Consider the following 19,480-nt stretch of genomic DNA (forward strand, 5'->3'; position numbering starts at 1 on the left):
ATTTTCTCAGGTTTCATTATTGAAAAAGATGATCTGTTGTAGCTCCACACATTTTCCAACTAACTCATAAAAGTTATTTTGTAATGTAAGTACCAACTTTAGAATGCCAGCAGTATGTTGTGCAAAACAAAATGTAGGAAACAAAAGGAAAAATATTAAGACTCAGAGAGGCAGTTATAAAGCCGATAAGGCACTTTATAGGGGCCCAAGTTCAAACTAGCACACGTATGATCCCTTGAGCCTTACAGGTGTGTTCTGAGAACAGCCATGAATAACCTTTGGGCAAAGCTAAGTGTGGCCTAAAAGTTAAAACCCAAAGTAAAGCTAAAATAGAACCCAAAATGATGTAAAAACTACACATTGATATTCCATTGATTTTTGACAATGGTATCAGACCACTATTTAACATAAAATAATCATTTCAACAAATAATGTCTAAACTGTATGTATAAGAATGAAGTTGGAAGGACCAGAGAGAAAGCCTAAGTGCATATGGAGACCTGGGTTCAGTTGCCAGTACTGCATGGTCTTCTGAGCACTGTCTGGAAGGCACGCCATAGTGTTGATTCAAAACAAAACAGATAAGAAGGAAGTTGGAGCCTAATGTCACATAATATAAATATAAATGTCACATAATAGAAACCGAAATGGAAATAAATATTTGTAAGTCTTCGATTTCATAAGGGACTTAGTTGGAGAAAATGTACTTTAATAAGTAAGAAACTTGGGGCTGGAGAGATAGCATGGAGGTAAGGCGTTTGCCTTTCATGCAGAAGGTAGGTGGTTCAGATCCCAGCATCCCATATGGTCCCCTGTGCCTGCCAGTGGCGATTTCTGAGCATAGAGCTAGGAGTAACCCCTGAGTGCTGCCGGGTGTAACCTAAAACCAAAAATAAATAAATAAATAAATAAAAATAAAAAAGAAACTTTAGACAACTTAGTGGTAAAATGGAAACTTTATGGGGGGGTGGATTTGGTGTCACACTTGGCGGTGCTCGGGTTACTCCTGGCTCTGTGCTCAGAAATTGCTCTTGGCAGGCTAGAGGGATCATATGGGATGCCTGGAATCGAACCCCAGTCTGTCCCAGGTTGGCAGCATGCAGGGCAAACCCCCTACCACTGTGCTATCATCGGGCCTCAGAAACCGAAAATTTTAAAATGGAGACAAAGAAGAAACCAAAGATAGATCTCATAGGGTTGGAGTGTATGCTTTGCATTAGGGATTCCCCAGATTAGTCCCCTGAGCACCAATGGGAACAGTACAGAGAGTAGCCATATGTAAAGCTCCTTACCATCAAAGCAAGGAATTTGAATAGACAATCTATCGAAGATGTTTGTTTATTTATTTTTCAAGCAAATAGAGATCCATAGTATTATCTTACATCGTTAGAATGGCTAAAATAGAGAAATAACACATGTTAGCGAGAATGTGGAAAATTAGATTCCTCATTCAGTGCTGATGATAATTTAAATTAGTGCAACTGATTTGAAAAGTAATCCAACAATTCTTCAAAATGTTAACCATGGATATACCACATAATACAGAAATTTTACTGTGTGACCCCAAAAAATTGAAAACAAGTACTCAAACAAGTACATGTAAGTGCATTTTCATAGTTACTGTACCCTGTTCACAATAGCCAAAATATGGAAACAAAATGGGTTAAGAGAGAGAGAGAGATATAAAAGTTTATTGATGATCAGAAGGCTGAACTGAGGATTAGGAAAGAGTGAGGGGAAAATGTGATTATAGGGACTGAGCAATAGCACAGCGGCAAGGTGGTTGCCTTGCATAAGGCCAACACAGGACGGACTTGGTTTGAAATCCAGCATCCCATATGGTCCCTTGAGCCTGCCATGAGTGACTTCTTAGTGCAGAGCCAGGAGTAATCCCTGAGCACCTCCAGGTGTGACCACCCCCCAAACAAAAGTGATTATAAATGGGTTCAGGATTTTTTTTGGTGTAATATAATGTTTAAGATTAAATGGATACCGACTCCAAATATATTAAAAGCCACTGAATTTACTGTTTATATAAGTGAATTATGTGATGTGTGAATTTTATCTCAAGGTTAGTTAAAAAAACTATTTTCCATAAAACTGTTTTTCATAATTCAGAGTGATTAGAGATTGATCCACAATGTTTCATAACTTGATTTTTAACAAATGTGCGAGTGAAATAAAATATCTTATAAATAAAATATCTTACAACAGGCTAGTGAAGGAAGAGCTGGTATCCATTCTTGAAACAGGGATGTAATTTAGCCTTTTGTTACAGATGAATCCAAAATTCAGAGTTGGGAAAGTGAAGATGTTTTTGGGAAAGTTCAGGGTGAAGATATAATACAGTAGATAAGACACTTGCCTTGCATGCCTGCCAACCCAGGTTCTATCCTGAGCATCTTATATGGCTCCCAAAGACTCATCAGGAGTGAGCACTGAGCCAGAAGTTAGCCCTGAGCACTGCCAGATATGGCACAAACAAAAAAAAAAGACTAAAAATGAAATATTAGAAGATAATATTTAATAAAATAGTAATTTGGGGAGGGGTTTGGGTTACACCTGGCAGTGCTCAGGGATTTTTCCTGGCTCTGTGCTCAAATTGCTCCTGGCTCGGGACCATATGGTATGCTGGAGATCAAACCTGGGTCCATCCTGGGTCAGCCACATGCAAGGCAGATGCCCTACTGCTGTGCTACCACTCTGGCCCCAAAGCAGTAAACCTTTTTACCAGGAATTTAGTATTGTTACTCTTCTTTTCCTTAGTGTAGAAAGGACTCAGATTTATTTTAGGGGGTTGTGCCACACCCACTTAGTGCTGAGGAATTACCCCTGATTCTGTACTCAGGAATTACTGCTGGAAATGCTTGGGGGACCAAATGGAATATTGAGTTTTGAACCCAGATTGGCTGTGTGCAAGGCAAGCAACATTCTATCTGCTATACTAATTCTCAGGCTCAAGAAGGCGACCCTTAACTAAGAACAGGGCCGCATCGAAAAGGGTTGGAGTATTACACCGACTCCTTGTGCCTTCGTGACCCAACTGACATTGTGGAAGACCAACCTCTTAGTAAAATACTGAGTATGTGGTGATGAATTACAACTTTGTACCTTTAGAACTTTTCAAACTGAAAATATTGAAAACTAGTTTTCAACCTGAAAGTAATGAAGTGTAAAAGGTACTTCGTTAAACAATTGACCCTCCATTATTGAAAACATATGTATTGTGCAGCAAACATATTTAAAGCTTTACCAAAGAAAATACATTTTTGTTTTCGTTTTTGTGTCACACCCAGCAGCGCTCAGGGGTTACTCCTGGCTCTACGCTCAGAAATCGCTCCTGGGAGGCTTGGGAACCATATGGGATGCCAGGATTCGAACCACCGTCCTTCTGCATGCAAAGCAAATGCCTTACCTCCATGCTGTCTCCCCAGCCCCAGAAAATACATTTTATTTCTCATTGTTTGGACAATTTTTTCAGGTTCTCTATTTATACTGAAATATGGTGCTGGAACAGTTTTATCTGTCATGAGGCTCCCAACCTTTATTTGACAGTTAGATAGATGCTCAGATCTCTGTGTTTATTTGCTTTTTGTTTGTTGATGTTCTATACTGTAAATATAAATAAAAATGAATTCAAGTTAAATTCTTTTTCTTTCTCTTTCTTTTTCTTGGACCACACTCATTTGATGCTCAGAGGTTACTCCTGGCTATGAGCTCAGAAATCTCCCCTGGCTTGAGGGTACCATATGGGACGCCAGGGGATGGAACCGTGGTGCATCCTAGGCTAGCCCTTGCAAGGCAGACACCTTACCTCTAGCACCACCTCTTTGGCCCCAAATTCTTTTTCTCATTTTAAAATTTTTCCTTCTGTTTTCTCAAGTTCCCAAAGCAAAAATGCTTATTTGACTTTTATTTTTTATTTGGAGGGGTTGAATCATACCCATCTGTGTTTAGGGGCTTGCCCTTGACTCTGGGCTTGAGGATCAATCCTATCAGGGATTGGGGGATCATATTTGGTGCCAGAATCAAATCCAAGTCAGCAGGCTTGAAGACAAGTGCCCTACCTGCTATACTATTTCTCGAACTTCTCTAGTATCTTTTTATGTTTCCAAAGGTTGTCAGGACACTGCCAATAGACCAGTCTATTCCTTTTCCTTCCAAAGTCTAACCCTTTCTGTCAAATTTGTTTTTGAAAGCCTCCAGTTATATATTAAATATGAGAAGCAAGTGATACCAATAAATAATTTTTTTCTGTGAACTAGTAAAGTGTTAGAAATAAAATGTGAAAACAAAGTGTCCCTGCATGTTCATAGAATTGTCTTTGTTGGAGGCATGTGGGATGGGGGTGGGGAGCAGTTGGGAGGCCACTTTCTTCTAAACTAACTGAGTACTATATGAACTTTAGGAAATATTTTTTTATTAATATCTTTACTTAAACACCTTGATTACAAATATGATTGTTGTTGGGTTTCAGTCATGTAAAGAACACCCCCTTCACCAGTGCAACATTCTCATCACTGATGTCCCAAATTAGTGCATGCAATTTTTTCCTAATAAAACTATGGTTTTCATGTGGAGACTCGTTCAAGAAATCGTTTCAGTTGTCTGGTGTGATGAGTCTTGGGTTTTCTGGACTTGAGTTTAAGTGATTGTCCTGTTGTCCTGAGGCTTTAGTGAGTTGTCATGTCTTCTTACTTTTTTTTGGTTTTTTTTTTTTTTTTTTTTTTGGTCACACCCGGCGGTGCTCAGGGGTTACTCCTGGCTGTCTGCTCAGAAATAGCTCCAGGCGGCACGGGGTACCATATGGGACACCAGGATTCGAACCAACCACCTTTGGTCCTGGATCGGCTACTTGCAAGGCAAACACCGCTGTGCTATCTCTCCGGGCCTGTTTTTTTTTTTTTTTTTTTTTTTTTTTTTTGGTTTTTGGGCCACACCCGGCGGTGCTCAGGGTAACTCCTGGCTGTCTGCTCAGAAATAGCTCCTGGCAGGCACGGGGGACCATATGGGACACTGGGATTCGAACCAACCACCTTAGGTCCTGGATCGGCTGCTTGCAAGGCAAATGCCGCTGTGCTATTTCTCCGGGCCCCATGTCTTCTTACTTTGAAATGTGTAATGGAACTGAAAATTAATTCCTAGTGGAGAGTATTTTTCTTTGTGGCAATGAAGACTTCACAGACAAGCTAACAAAAAGATGAGTTGGGGAGGTAATGGCAAATACCACATTAAATTGTGTACCTTTTATTTTAAGTCATAAATTCTCATGAGCACTTACTCTTTTATTTCCTGTTTCCATTTTCAGAACACTTAACTTAGGCTCAGTGCAAAAATGAACTTTTTGTAATTTTTAATAGGTGATATTAATGTTGTAACTAGTTGAGGTCTCTGGATTTTAACTTAAATACTCACACAAAATATGTATAACCGCTAAAAATGTACTTGGCATGTAGCATTTCTCAAGAGCAGTTTGATAGAATATTCATAGTGAATTTTAAATCTTAGCACTCATTAACTGAAAGATTCCATTTCTCTGAATGTATCTCCTGTTTAAAAATCAGTTAGCTGCTGGAATATTAGGCCAAACTATCTTATTCTTAACATTTTTCATAGATAATCAGAAACATAAAGGGAATCATCCCCAGTACAGAAAAGAAAAGGTTAGTTTCATTGGGCAGGTACCTAGAGCTTACATGGCATATGATGGTCTGTTAAACATCAATAAACAATTTTGAAAACTCTTTAGTTGTTCAAGAAGTTAACTTAAAGGATTGTGTTACATATAGAAGTGTGTAAATTATTAATGTATTAAATTAGTTTATTAAAACATGAATACATGATTATCTTGGGTTATTACCTTTTTTTCAGTATTTGCCAGGTTTTCTACAACTAATTATATTAACTTCTACATTTAACAAAAAAAGGCTAAAGATATGCCTTGCATGTGCCTGACTTACATTCAATCCCTGGCATCCCATGTGGTAAGCACCGACAGGAATGATTCCTGAATGAAAGTCAGGAAAAACCCCAGAGCTTTGCTGGGTGTGACCCAAAAACCAAAACCAAAACCAAAAAAAAGTAAAATAAAATCAAGAGAAACCATCAGGACTGGAGAGATAGTACATGCTTTGCATGCAGCCATTCCAAGTTTGATACCCAGTACCACATGATCCCCTAGAGAATATCAGGTGCTCAGGCACTGAGAATGAACAAGATTGTATTCTTGGATTTTACTTAAAAATACTTATTAAAATATTTATTTAAACCATTGTGATTTAAAAAGTTATTTGTAGTTGTATTTTAGACATATAATGTTTCAGAGCCAATCCCACCATCAGTATCAACCTCCTTCCAGCAATATTCCCAGAGTTCATGCCATGCCACTGCCCTTCACCAAAGTCTGTCTTCATAAGGCACCTTTTTAAGTTTTGTTGGTAAAGTTTAGATCTCATGATTTCATTGTTGTAGACTCGGTTGGTATATTTAGTTCTGTCCTTTCTTTTTTTGATTTTTGGGCCACACCCGGTGATGCTCAGGGTTTACTCCTGGCTATGCACTCAGAAATCGCTCCTGGCTTGGGGGACCATATGGGACGCAAAGTAAACGCAGTTCGTTCTAGGCTAGCAGGGGCAAGGCGGATCGCTTGTGCCACCACTTCAGCCCCCGTTCTGTCCTTTCTTAACACCACCAATTACAGTGTACTTTTGACTAAGAATCTCTGAGAAAGTTCCCTGGGCCTTTTTAGCACCACTTGGAGTCACCACTTGCAAAAAATCTTTTAAGTAACCTTAATGAAGTAGTAAATCAAATATCATGACCACTTTTGTTTTTTTATTCTCTTCAGTTATTTTTCAAAATGGGATTTGGAGGTCAACTGTGTTTGGTGTGGACTGACGTCACAAGCAGTACTTGGGATGGGGTGCACAGGAAGCCTGCTTGAGGTTGTGGTGCTCTTTAGGGGTGCAGTGCCCAGGACCACTGGGATCTATTTCACAGTGCTCAAGAGGGGTCCAAGGCCACATCCAGCAGTGATCAGGGGTTTGTGGTGATAGGAGAGCCAGAATACTCTTTGTCTCTCTTTTTCTCTCCTACCTAGTTTTCTTTTTATTTTAATTTCTTTTACTATAAAATCATGATTTACAGACTTGTCCATAATACAGTTGTTTTAGGCACTCAGTTTTCCAACATCAATTGCACCACAGTGTGACCTTCCCTCCATCAGTGTCCCACCCTCTCACGCAAGCCTGAATATTAGATTTTCAGCAAAATCAGCCTAAAGTTTTAGACAGTGCTATTGATATTTGGTAAGCTGTAGTGCTATGTATATTTATTATCATTGTCTCTGACTTTAAGTGTTTATAATACATTCATCGAAGACGAGTTATGTTAAGTCAGTGATCAGGCATACACAGAGACCGGCCTGTGTATCTGTCTGCTCTATGAATGGGAACTGATAAAACACATGAATATTCTGGTGGTACTATAAAATTGTATGTTAGTGCTTGTGCATGTATGTTTGTTCCTTCATGATTCACTGCTTGAAGTTCTAGGTCAAGCAGAGGTCTAGAGTTGTTGCAAAACACCTATTTCCTTGAAGAGAACATACTTGAGTTCAAAACAGAACTCTTGATGTTGCTTTTAAATGTCTATTTTATGGAAATAAGTTTATGGGCTTGACTTTAAAAATAATTTGAAAGCAATCTGGACAGAGAAATCTAATAGAGAAAATATTTGAGAATATGGTTCATCAGCAAGTCAACAGATACACTTCCCTGAGCACCCCATACCATGGATCAAAGCATCCCATGACTTGGATCTGTGTGATCAAATCATTATATATTGATTAGAGCCCCCATGGAAGGTTAACTCCTTTATGTCCATGTCAAATTTTTTCTCACTCTTTGTGTCTGTAATTTCAAAAATAGAATCCTGTTACTATTAACTTTTTCTTCTTTTTTAAGCTAATCATGTACTTGAGCGTATATTTTATTTCTAGATTATTTTGCTGCTACTCTGATTTAATTGCACAGTTCTCTGCTGGGTAAAAATTAACTTGTGAAGAAAATTTACAAGTTTTGTGAAAGCAGTATGTGATATAAAGGATCATCCTAATTATAATATTTTATGTAGGAAACAGCCCCAAATTCCAAATATAGATATATACTTTTATTATCTTTATTATGTAAATTAATACATTCTAATTATCGATTTTTTTTTTGTTTTGGGCCACACCCAGAAGTACACAGAGGTCATTCCTGGCTCTCTGAGCTCAGAAATCGCCCCTGGCAGGCTCAGGGCTCCATATGGATGCTGGGGATTGAACCCAGTTCTGTCCTGGGTCGACTGCATGCAAGGCAAATGCACTACCACTGACTGTGCTATCGCTCCGGCCCCACTTTTCTTTATTTTTTTAAGTTCCTAATTTTTGAAAGCTTGCAGTCTAGGTAGATCTTTGATTCTAAGTACAAAGCCTGTCACACACTTTTCACACACTGGGAGATGTTCACTCTAACATTTTGGAATTATAATCTTGCTGTTTGACATTATTTTATTAAAGCACTATGATTTACAAAGTTATTCATAACTGGGTGTTTTTTGTTGTTGTTTTGGGGCCACACCTGGTGGTGCTAAGGGCTTCTCCTGGCTGTGTGCTCAGGAATTATTCCTTGTGGTAGTCTGGGGACAACATGGGGTACTAGGGATTAAACTAAGCTTTGCCACAGTGGAAGGAGATTGATTACCTTACCTTCTGTGCTCTCTTTCCAGACCCCATAGTTGGGTTTTAGATGTAGAGTATTCTAGTAGCAATCCCACTGCCAGTTTCTTCTTTCTTTCACTAGAGTTCCCAGATTTTCCTCCTATTTACCCCTCCCTCCCAATCCCCATATAGTCTTATTTTTAAATTGCCAGGCGTCATTAGTAAATTCCATGATACAAGAAAACTGCAGATGCCTTCACGTCCAACTTTTGACCCTGTGGGTTTCTCTTGCCTTTTATGTCTGCTGGGATGGTTCTTGGCAACAAAATCATTCTCTTGGTGTCTGTGTTTTTTCTTTCAGTTTGTCCCACGAGGAGCATCCCCATAGCCATCCTCTCTATGGACATGGTGTATGTAAGTGGCCTGGCTGTGAAGCAGTGTGTGAAGATTTCCAATCATTTCTAAAGTAAGAATGATTTTATATTGGTTTCCTCTTTTCCATAGCCATCACCTCCCACTGTTCATGCTTTTCTTCATAAAATGCCTTTTTGATGAAGGGTTTTCACACCACCATTTTGAGAGTGGACTCTAAATCATAAGGTCTTGCACTCTATCATAGGAATAGTTACAAAATCTATTGTGATTGCCTTGGAAAGGGGAGAAGATTTACACCCAAGGGCAATTTCAGCAATCTTAGCAAGAGTCTGTGTTTACCCTTTTTTTTTTTTTCAGAATGACAGTGATTAAATGAAAATTTTATTTACATCCTTACATACTAAATCAATAATATTTGCTTTAATTTTATAAAACTGCTGTCATTTATTGGCTGATTGCAACTTGGTGATTTGTCCTCTGATTTGTTTCTATACAAATCACTTTATAAATATAAGAAATGGAATCTACAGAAATGTTACAAGTTTTATTCTTATTTCTTATTGGCATTAACAATTTATTAAGATTTCTCGTAGGAGGGGCCAGAGAGATAGCATGGAGGTAAGGCATTTGCCTTTCATGCAGATGGTCATTGGTTCGAATCCCGGCATCCCATATGGTCCTGCAAGGCTGCCAGGAGCGATTTCTGAGCGTGGAGTCAGGAGTAACCCCTGAGCAGTGCTGGGTTTGACCCAAAAACCAAAATATATATATATGTATATATATATATATTTCTTGTAGGAATAATTTTAGACTCTACAATTAAATTATGAGTAAAAATTGGGTAATCCCCAACTATAGATAAATAAATCTTTAGCATTGTTGAATGATCAGTATAATAATAAAATAAGTTAACATAAATAAGATACATCATATTTAACATATTTTATGTATTATGCGACAAGCAAACATATGGGCCCATATATAATTTCTGTATATTTAGGTGTGTGTGTTGTTGGGGTAGTTTATGGTGGTTCTCCTTAGCTTTTTCTCTCTTATTTATGCTCTAGGAAATAGAGCTGGACTAAATTACATTCAAATCTCTGATTTTATGTGGTCCTTATATTGTTACAACAATTTCTCTTATCTTTATGGGTCTAGATACTAATACTGTAATAAAGTCCATTTAGAGATATTTCTAGTGTTTACCTGAAAGCAGTTTTAGTAAACATAATTTTTGATTAACAATAAATGGAATCATATGAATCTGTTTTAGACCTTCCTAGATTTAGTATTTTATTTCAAAAGCATATAAAGTTATAAAAAATTTAAATACTTATTTTTTAAAGATATGCCAACCAATTTTTCAAACATAGTAATCAGTATTACTTTATTTTACAGTTATGGTGATTTAAGTTAGTGGAGAAAAATATTGACCAGAAATCAATTTTTAAGTTCTGATTTTACCTTTTTCTCTAATGGGACTTAAATAAGTAAATCATTACTTTTAGTTTTTGATTGTTTTTTTGGGGGGCTTTAGGACTCTGTTATATTCTCAAGGGCAATTCCTGGCTCTTTGTTCATGGTTCAGTTCACTTTTAGCAATGCTTAGGGTACCAGTAAACAGGGATTGAATTAGAGTTGTTCACATTGCAAGGCAGGCACTGTAACCCCTGCACATCTTTCTATGCTAAGATATAATTTTAGTGTTAATTTGACGCATCTATAGAAAAGTATCTATAGTTAGAATATATATTTTTCTCTAGTATCTTTTTCTTTCTTTGTTTTTTGAGCCACACCCGGTGGTGCTCAGGACTTACTCCTGGCTCTGTGCTCAAGAATCATTGCTGACAGGCTTACAAGACTTATAGGATGTTGGAGATCGATCCCAGGTCAGCTGCATTCAAGGCAAATGCCCTACCTGCTGAACTATCTCTCCAGCCCTATTATCTGTTTTGTTTTTTTTTTTCCCTTTGGTCATACCCGTTTGATGCTCAGGGGTTACTTCTGGCTAAGTACTCAGAAATGGCCCCTGGCTTGGGGGGACCATATGAGACACCGAGGGATTGAACCGCGGTCCTTCCTTGGCTAGAGCTTGCAAGGCAGACACCTAACCTCTAGTGCCATCTCACTGGCCCCATCTATTATCTATTTTTTAGTAAATTTTTTTAGAACTACAAAATTGCTATATACATTCTTGATGGTATGCCAGTTTGAGAATTGAAAGGGATAAGGCCAGTTTTCTTTTTTTTTTTGGTTTTTGGGCCACACCCGGTGACGCTCAGGGGTTACTCCTGGCTATGCGCTCAGAAGTCGCTCCTGGCTTGGGGGACCATATGGGACGCCGGGGGATCGAACCGCGGTCCGCCCAAGGCTAGCGCAGGCAAGGCAGGCACCTTACCTCTTGCGCCACCACCCGGCCCCCAAGGCCAGTTTTCAATTCTAATCTTTTTTTGTTTTTGTTTTTTGTTTTTTTTTTTGTTTGTTTCTAATGCTTTTTTATTTTAATCTTTTTGTTTCTGATTTTGGGCCACACCCAGCATGCTCAGAGCTTATTCTGGCCCTACACACAGGAATTACTCTTTCCAGTGCTTAGGGAATCATGGGAGATGCTGGAGAACAATTCCTGGTCAGTAGTGTACAATGCAATCACCCTACCTGTTTTACTATCACTCTGGCCTAATTTTCTCCTTTGGGGGAGGGAGGGTTGTTTCTTTTGTTTGTTTGTTTGTTTTTGGTTTTTGTGCCACACCTGGCAGTGCTCAGGGGCTACTTCTGGCTTTGCACTTAGAAATTGCATCTGGCAAGCTTGGGGACCATATGGGATGCCCGGGGATTGAATCTTGGTTTGTCCCAGGTCAGTTGTGTGCAAGACTACCCACTATGCTATTATTCCAGTCCCCAATTTTATCTATTTTTAAAAATCTTTGCCAACAGTTCAAGTTTTACCCTTTTCAATTATAAATTAACTTTTTTTCAAAGACCTAAAATTATTTTAGAATATGATAGAATTTTAGGGGTTCAGTTTCATACCTCTCTACTTGTGTACAATTTTTCACACTCACACAATTAGCATTTCAATGCTGTAAAATACAACAAAAACTCTTTCCTTATTTCTCCTACCTGCTTTCCCTTTGATATCTACCATAGTTTTCACCAAATATAGGTTTTTTTTGCCAGTTCATTTTTTTTGTGATTTATATTCTACTTATGAGTATAACCCCTTTGTTATTATCTTTCATTTTCTTATTGATTTCACTTATCATATTCATTATATGTTGTATCCATTTTGTCCCAAAGTCATGACTTTTTTTTCTATAGACAGAATAGTATTGAGTATATGACAATTTCTTTCTCTATTCATCTGTTGATAGCCCTGATTCTCAAATTATAGTTTTACTTGTATGAATGTAAGTTGTAAATATATATAACATATATATACATGATATTTTTAAAATTATAGTTATGAAAAGAGAGCACAATTTAATTTTATTTTTTTATTAATCGTTATTTTGGGTTCTATACCTAGCAGTACTCAGGGCTTACTCTTGACTTGGTGCTCAGAAATCCCCTGACAGGAGGGGCAAGGGGACATACTGGATATGGGGGATTTAATTTCAGTAGGCCTCAAGGCAAGTATCTTATCAGCTATACTATTTTTCTGGCCCTGAGGGCACAATTCAAAACCATATCTTGTACTAAGAGAAAAAAGTATGAAGGTTAAGAATTAGGACCTAGAGGACTGAAAGATAACAGTGGATTGGAGCATATGCTTTGCATATAGAAGATCTGGGTGTAATCTCTAGCACCTTAGGACTTTCTCAAATACCAAGACCTAGTCAGCAATAACTACTGAGCAACATCAAGTCTGGCCCTGATCAAAGCAAAACAAACAAACAAACAAACAAACAAACAAAAAAAGGTGATGAGATTTGACTTATGCTTTTCAACAAAATAAGTATTTTTCTTCTTTGGATATTAGAAGATTTTTTAAATAGTTGTTAAAAGTTTAAAGGCCACATGGGATAGTGCTTAGGGGAATAGTGTCCCCCCCCCAAATTAATTATTGTTTTATGTGTTTTTGAGTTTTCTTTTTTTTTATTTGGGGGCCATACTCAGTGCTCAGGGGTTACTCCTGGCTCTGTGCTCAGAAATCATACCTAGAAGGTTCTGGAGACCATATGGGATGCCAGAGATCATACCTGGGATGTGGAGGGAATGGAGATATAGTACATAGGTGAAAGCCCACAACTTGCATGATTTAAGCCAAATTCAATCCCTGTGCAGGTAAACTCTGCTATCCTGGCTCCAAGTAGCACAATATCTTGCCGTGTACAAGGCAAACACCCTACCCACTGTGCTATTGCTCTCCCAATAAATTTTTGATCTAGTATTGGCCTAGTATTGATCTACTGTTGGAACATCATGAGGGCTATGCCCAATTGTATATGGGGTTGGAGGCATGTTGCTGTGGAGATGAATGGAACTCAGGGCCTCACATATGGCAGGCATGTGTTCTACTACTTGAACTTTCTCCCCAACCCACGAGTCTAACTCTTGTCTAGGAAACCACCTATTATATATTTACTGTGGTTTTGCATATGACATAATATGTTCTCAATTCATGGTTGCCGGTGGAATTGGAATGTCCACTACAAACCAGAAAATGTTTCATGTTTATTTCCTAGAACTTATTTATTGACTTTATATTTATTAGAAGACTTTTGTTTGCAAGCTGTAGAAACTCCAGTTAAAGTTGACTTACACATACACACAAGAAGGGTGGAATGACACATTGTGACTAAGAATTCCAAACAGTATAGTTAACTTCAAGTACAACTGGATCCAGATGCTTAAACTAGGTTATTGAAGTATTTGTTCTTCCTCTGTTAACTCTGTTTTATTTTGTGTTGTTTTCTTTCTTGGACTATTTCCAAGTGGAACTGAAGAATACAAATTTACATGCCATAGTGACAGCAGTCCCAGAATACATCTTTTTTTAAGATAGGTCCAGAAATGTCTTAAGAGTGTTGTTACCTCAACTTTAGTCACAAGTTCTAGTTTGGAGCCAGTAACAATATTTACCCAGGTTTGTATCACGTGCCCTATTCTGAAGCTGATAGAGATGTTCACTCCTCATACCGCATGGGGGCAAGTGATGAGAGACTTGGCTTCCCTGTGTTGAATAATGAATATTGTAAACCAGCTTAGAGTTGATGCTGAATAACAGCAACAGCAGCAACGCAAAAAACTCTGGAATTCAGACTTCTCTTAGAGCTTTCCTTAATGACCCATTGATTGGTCTTATAAAAATAATCCAGGATTATTGTTTCCTATGGCAAGATTTTACCTCTTGGGAATTGAGAGTTGTCTTCAGATTGCAAAATCTTGCCTAATGTAGTGGAAAATAAGTTAGTCTTCTTAAAGATTCACATCTTCCACATTTCACCATGGTTTAAAGGGTAATCAAATTGGCCTCCGTGAAACTAACTTTGCTTTCCTTTGAACAGGAATGAAAGAGCTACTGTAACTCACGGTTCAAACCAAAGACATATGGCCTTTTTGAGTAATATCATTGTGGAATTTCTGTTAGCTGAAAGTGATGTTTCAAACATTTCTTTACAAGTTACCAGATTTTTTTTCTTCCCAAAGCCACTGTTTGCTAGATCCATTCTTCTCTTCCATTATCTTTCTTTTAGATGTTTTCTTATGGCTTAGCCAAATCATGACTTAGCCAATGATATTTGATTGTCCAAGGCACTTTTTTTTGTTTTTATTTTTGGACAATATCCAGCAGTGCTTAGGGGTTATACCTGGCTCTGTACCTAGAAATCACACTTGACATGCTCAGGGGACCATATTGGCTGCTGGGAATAGAACCTGGGTCAGTCATGTGCAAGGTAAGGGTCCTACCTGATGTGCTATTGCTCCAGCCTCTCCAAGGCATTCCTTTTTATATATAAACACCTTGATTTATTTAAACACCTTGATGACAAATATGATTGTAGTTGGGTTTCAGTCATGTAAAGAACACCCCCTTCACCAGTGCAACATTACCATCACCATTGTTCAAAATCTCCCTCCTCTCCACCCCACCCCCGCCTGTACTCTAGACAGGCTTCCTATCCAAGGCATTCTTAACACATTCTGGTTATGATTTGGGTACTGCTTGATAAATTCTCCCCCCATCTATATTCTAATACCTTTACATTACTTTAGTACAATTTTTTAATTAGTGCCCCTTGAGTATGCAACAACCATAGTTCCAAGTGCTTCACCTATAAAACTCATTTAATTCTCATAGCAACCAATAGTGCTAGTATTATGGATTTTCAACCTACAAACAACAAAACTAAGGCACAGAGAAGTAGAAGTAAAGTAATTCTTCCAGAGTAATTCTCCAAGTAGATCTCCAAAAAAGTAGAGTCAGAATACAGATTCCTGCTACCTTACCTGGCTTCATATTTAATCTTTACTGCTACACAATACAGCCTAGTTAGAGTTTATTAATTATGTGACTTTTTTAATTAAAGTACTGCTATAAGAAGGACCAGCAAGATTAAGGCACATGTCTTCTCTATGGGTGAACCCACTTCAATCCACAGTACCTCATGGTCCTGGAGCACTTTGGGTGTGACCTGAGAAGCCTTCTGTACTACTAGGGTGGCCCTTATAATCCCTAGGGCCCAAGTAGCTCTAAATTCTTGACCCTTGGATTGAACCACCAGACCTGTTGGTTGAGAAATACCAAAAGGCCACTAGGTCTCCTGGACACCACTAAGGATCATGCCTCTTTCATCCCTAAAAAGGTACTGCTGTAATGAGGAATGGCAGAGTGAGTAATGTAGTCACTCACTATGAATGTGGTCTTTGAGCAAAGTGCAGAGTACCTTTGAGCTTCAGTGATTTAGAATGATTAGTAATACTAACCTTCTCTTAGTATTACTCTGAGCTCATTTAGTATGGAAGCACAGCACCTTCTCTTTTATTCATATTGGAGGAAAATACCCACTCAAGGTCTTGAACAGTTACAACCTTTATTTTATTTTATTATTTTATTGTTATTGAAAATTATTTGTTTTCCTATTGGCACTTCTTTCATCTGGCTTCCAAGTTCCCTATGAGAGGGCAATATGGCTTTGCTTCATGACTGTTTTTCATCTTCAATTGCCTGTTAGTATAATTCTCAGAGAAGCCGTGATCAGGATGAAGAACCCTATGGACAATAAATGTCACTTTTAGCTGAGAGGGTATACGTGTAGAGAAGGAGGAACACTCATAGTGTAGAGCAGTGGTCCTCAAACTATGGCCCACGGACCACATATTGTATTTGTATCTGTTTTGTTTCTTCATTGCAAAATAAGATATATGCAGTGTGCATAAGAATTCGTTCATAAGTTTTGTTTTTACTATAGTTAGACCCTCCAATGGACTGAGGGACAATGAACTGGCCCCCTGTTTAAAAAGTTTGAGGACCCCTGGTCTAGAGCAGTGCTTCTCAGTTATTTTCTGTCATGCCCCCATAGGAAGAAGAAAACATTTTTCGCGCACACACACCCCCCACGCGACTATAAATAGTATCTTTATTTAAAAAAAACTTTACGTGCAAAACAAAAATATATAAAATAATTTGTGCTGGTTTTTAAATCAGAGGTGATGTCTGAATTAATGGCTACAATGAGCACGTTTTGCAATGCATAGCTTTTCGAAGCAAGGTATGAAGCAGGACACAGCAACTCTCAGCTCCAGAGACATACAGAGACATAAACACGGGGCTCAGCTTGTTATGACAGTATTTGCCGAGGTCAAACGTGCCCCCCTTTATGGAGCCTCGCGCCCCCCCTTTGGGGGTTGCCAACTATTTGAGAGCCACTGGTCTAGAGTGAGACATATCTTCTTCTCCTCTGGAGGAAAAAAAAAATACAACTGTTGGTAAATCAAAACCAGAAATTTGACACTTTTCTGTGATCATTCTGCAGCATGTGTTCCCAAGGTGAGGTAGACCACAGGGCCCTAGATTTCAAAGATAAATACTGTGCAAATAACAATCCTCTTCTCTTTTCCCCATGGCCAATAGAGGGATGCTTTATCAGAATCAGCAGATACTCAGCTGGTTGTATACATCTGTTTCCCCATTTTTCCCCCTCAAAGCAAGTCACAGTTTTAGTGTTGTTTTTTTTCCTTAAATCTATCAACCATCAGCGATCATGTGACTTCTGTATTTGTTTGAGCTAACTGATGCCAGCAGGTGCTCATGCTAACTAATGAAATACTCTGTCCCTGCCTGGCTCAGAATTCTCCCTTCACAGAAGAACAAAAACAATCCCCATGCCTTCCAGATAGTGGCAGCTTGGGGTATTCTTTCCTCCTCTCCCCCACACATCAGTTTTTATTATTTTTTTCCTTTTTAGACCTCGTTGAAGACATATTTTTATGGAAAAAAAATTTCTGATCCCCCCCCATTTAAAAAGAAAAGAAAGAAAAGGGCTCCTATAATTCTTTGGCAAGGTGAAGAGTGAATTTGAAGGTTAAATCATGACCACATTTTCCTGTTTCTAACTTCAAATGTAAAATCAGAGACAGACCCTTCATTTTACAAATAGCCAGGTACTTTTTCTTGAGAAAAATATTTCCATTTCCCCTAGCTTTGCTTTTAGATGGTGACTTGTCAAAAATCTAATTAAAAATATCATTTTTCGACTTGTTTAGGAGGCCAGTTAAAGGAATTTTTGTTTTGTTTTGTTTTGGTTATTTATCCTGGAAAAAAAACAATCAACACCAAAATCCTTTGCATTTTAATAAGATATACTAAAGCCAAAATAAATTGTGTGTGTGCTCTAATTGGAGATATCGGTAGAAAGTAGTAAGATAATACCCAGAGGTGGAACTTTGGGCCCATTTCAGTGGAAGCCATTTCATTGGTAATTTGCTTTTCTTAAATTTTTTTTTCCCCCAAAATCACACTTCTCAAAACTGTGAAGAGTTTTATGTGAAAGAAACTACTAAGTGCACTCTGTTATGTTTTCACAAGTGTTTTTATCATGGTAACATCTTGTTTACTTTAGTTCCCTGCCTAAAACTACTTGGAACATGTTAAGAAAACATTTCAAGAAAGCCTGGACAAAGAGGCTTTTGTTTAACAGCCACTGTGAGGCCGCAAGGATCACAAAGGTGTTAACTTTCAGCCCCTTAAGCACTTCCACATGAAATTCCAGCAACTATGTTTGTGGTTTTGGAAAAACAAAGTATATGTTAAAGAAACCAGGTATATGCTAATACATGTCGAAGGAGGCCGGATATCATAAATTGTTCCAAGCCCATTTGTGAGTCTCCTTTGCACGCCCCAATATTCTGCAGTGAAATAAACTCTAGTTGGTGCTGGAGACGGCGGTGAGGTGGGTGGAGTATAAGGACTAACCCTCACTAAAATGGGTGTATGCAAGTTGAATTCCAGCCTCACAAAGTACATCTCCAAAAATATGGGGATGAAATTTTCTCATCAGCTTCCAGGTGACAACTCATGTTGAAGTATTGTAGGATGCGCTTAATATTATGAATTTGACTCTTCAAATTATAAGACATTTTCGGGTTGTTAAAAAATAAGTGAAAACTGGGTAGAGGGAGCGATGGAGGGAGGGGGAGAGAGAAAGAAAAAAGGAGAGAGTGGGAGAGAAGAGAGGAGAAGAGGAGAGAGAAAAGAAAGAAAAGAGGGGCCGGCTGAGGTGGCGCTAGAGGTAAGGTGTCTGCCTTGCAAGCGCTAGCCAAGGAAGGCTTGCAGTTCGATCCCCCGGTGTCCCATATGGTCCCCCCCCAAGCCAGGGGCGATTTCTGAGCTCTTAGCCAGGAGTAACCCCTGAGCATCAAACTGGTGTGGCCCTAAAAGAAAAAAAAGAAAAGAGAGTTTTCCCTTCCAAAAAAAAAAAATCCTTTCACCTTTATGACATTGTTCTGGAGTTCAAGACCTTTCCAAGTCCTCAGAGAGGTCAGAGTGGACTAAATACCACAGTGCCCTCTAGTGACCTATAGAATATTTGATAGAAAAGTTTAGGCAAGGCAAGTTTTTTTGGTTTGGGGTGTCCAGTGCCACCCTTTTGCTGAAAAATGAAGCAAATTCATGAGTGCAGTTTTCTTTCTTAGCAAATAGATTTTAGTGAGAAATGTTTAATGTTTTCTTGTAAGTATTAGAGAATTTAAAAAAATATCCACTTGTGAAATCATACATCTAATTGCCATTAGATGTATATAGCATATCAAGGCGCTATACATGTTATTGTATGTGCTTCTATTTAAGAGCCATTAGTTAGCTAGGTATTCCACATGATCATTTCCGGCATGTAATTAGGCGACATTACTTAAAAGACAGGGATCATCTTTGCTCCATACTTTTATTGACACTGTCTGCCATAT

The 19,480-nt window shown here is 38.3% G+C and overlaps 1 protein-coding gene across 1 annotated transcript in view; it reads left to right on the forward strand.

Moving 5' to 3' along the window:
* FOXP1 (forkhead box P1) overlaps positions 1-19,480 on the forward strand; it is a 282,687-nt gene that overhangs the window by 211,630 nt on the left and 51,577 nt on the right. The window contains 1 exon segment of the mRNA XM_049776850.1: positions 9,063-9,167. Coding sequence (XP_049632807.1) covers positions 9,063-9,167 — 105 coding nt within the window.

Source organism: Suncus etruscus, chromosome 7, assembly GCF_024139225.1.
Source record: "Suncus etruscus isolate mSunEtr1 chromosome 7, mSunEtr1.pri.cur, whole genome shotgun sequence".
Classification (NCBI taxonomy): Eukaryota; Metazoa; Chordata; class Mammalia; order Eulipotyphla; family Soricidae; genus Suncus; species Suncus etruscus.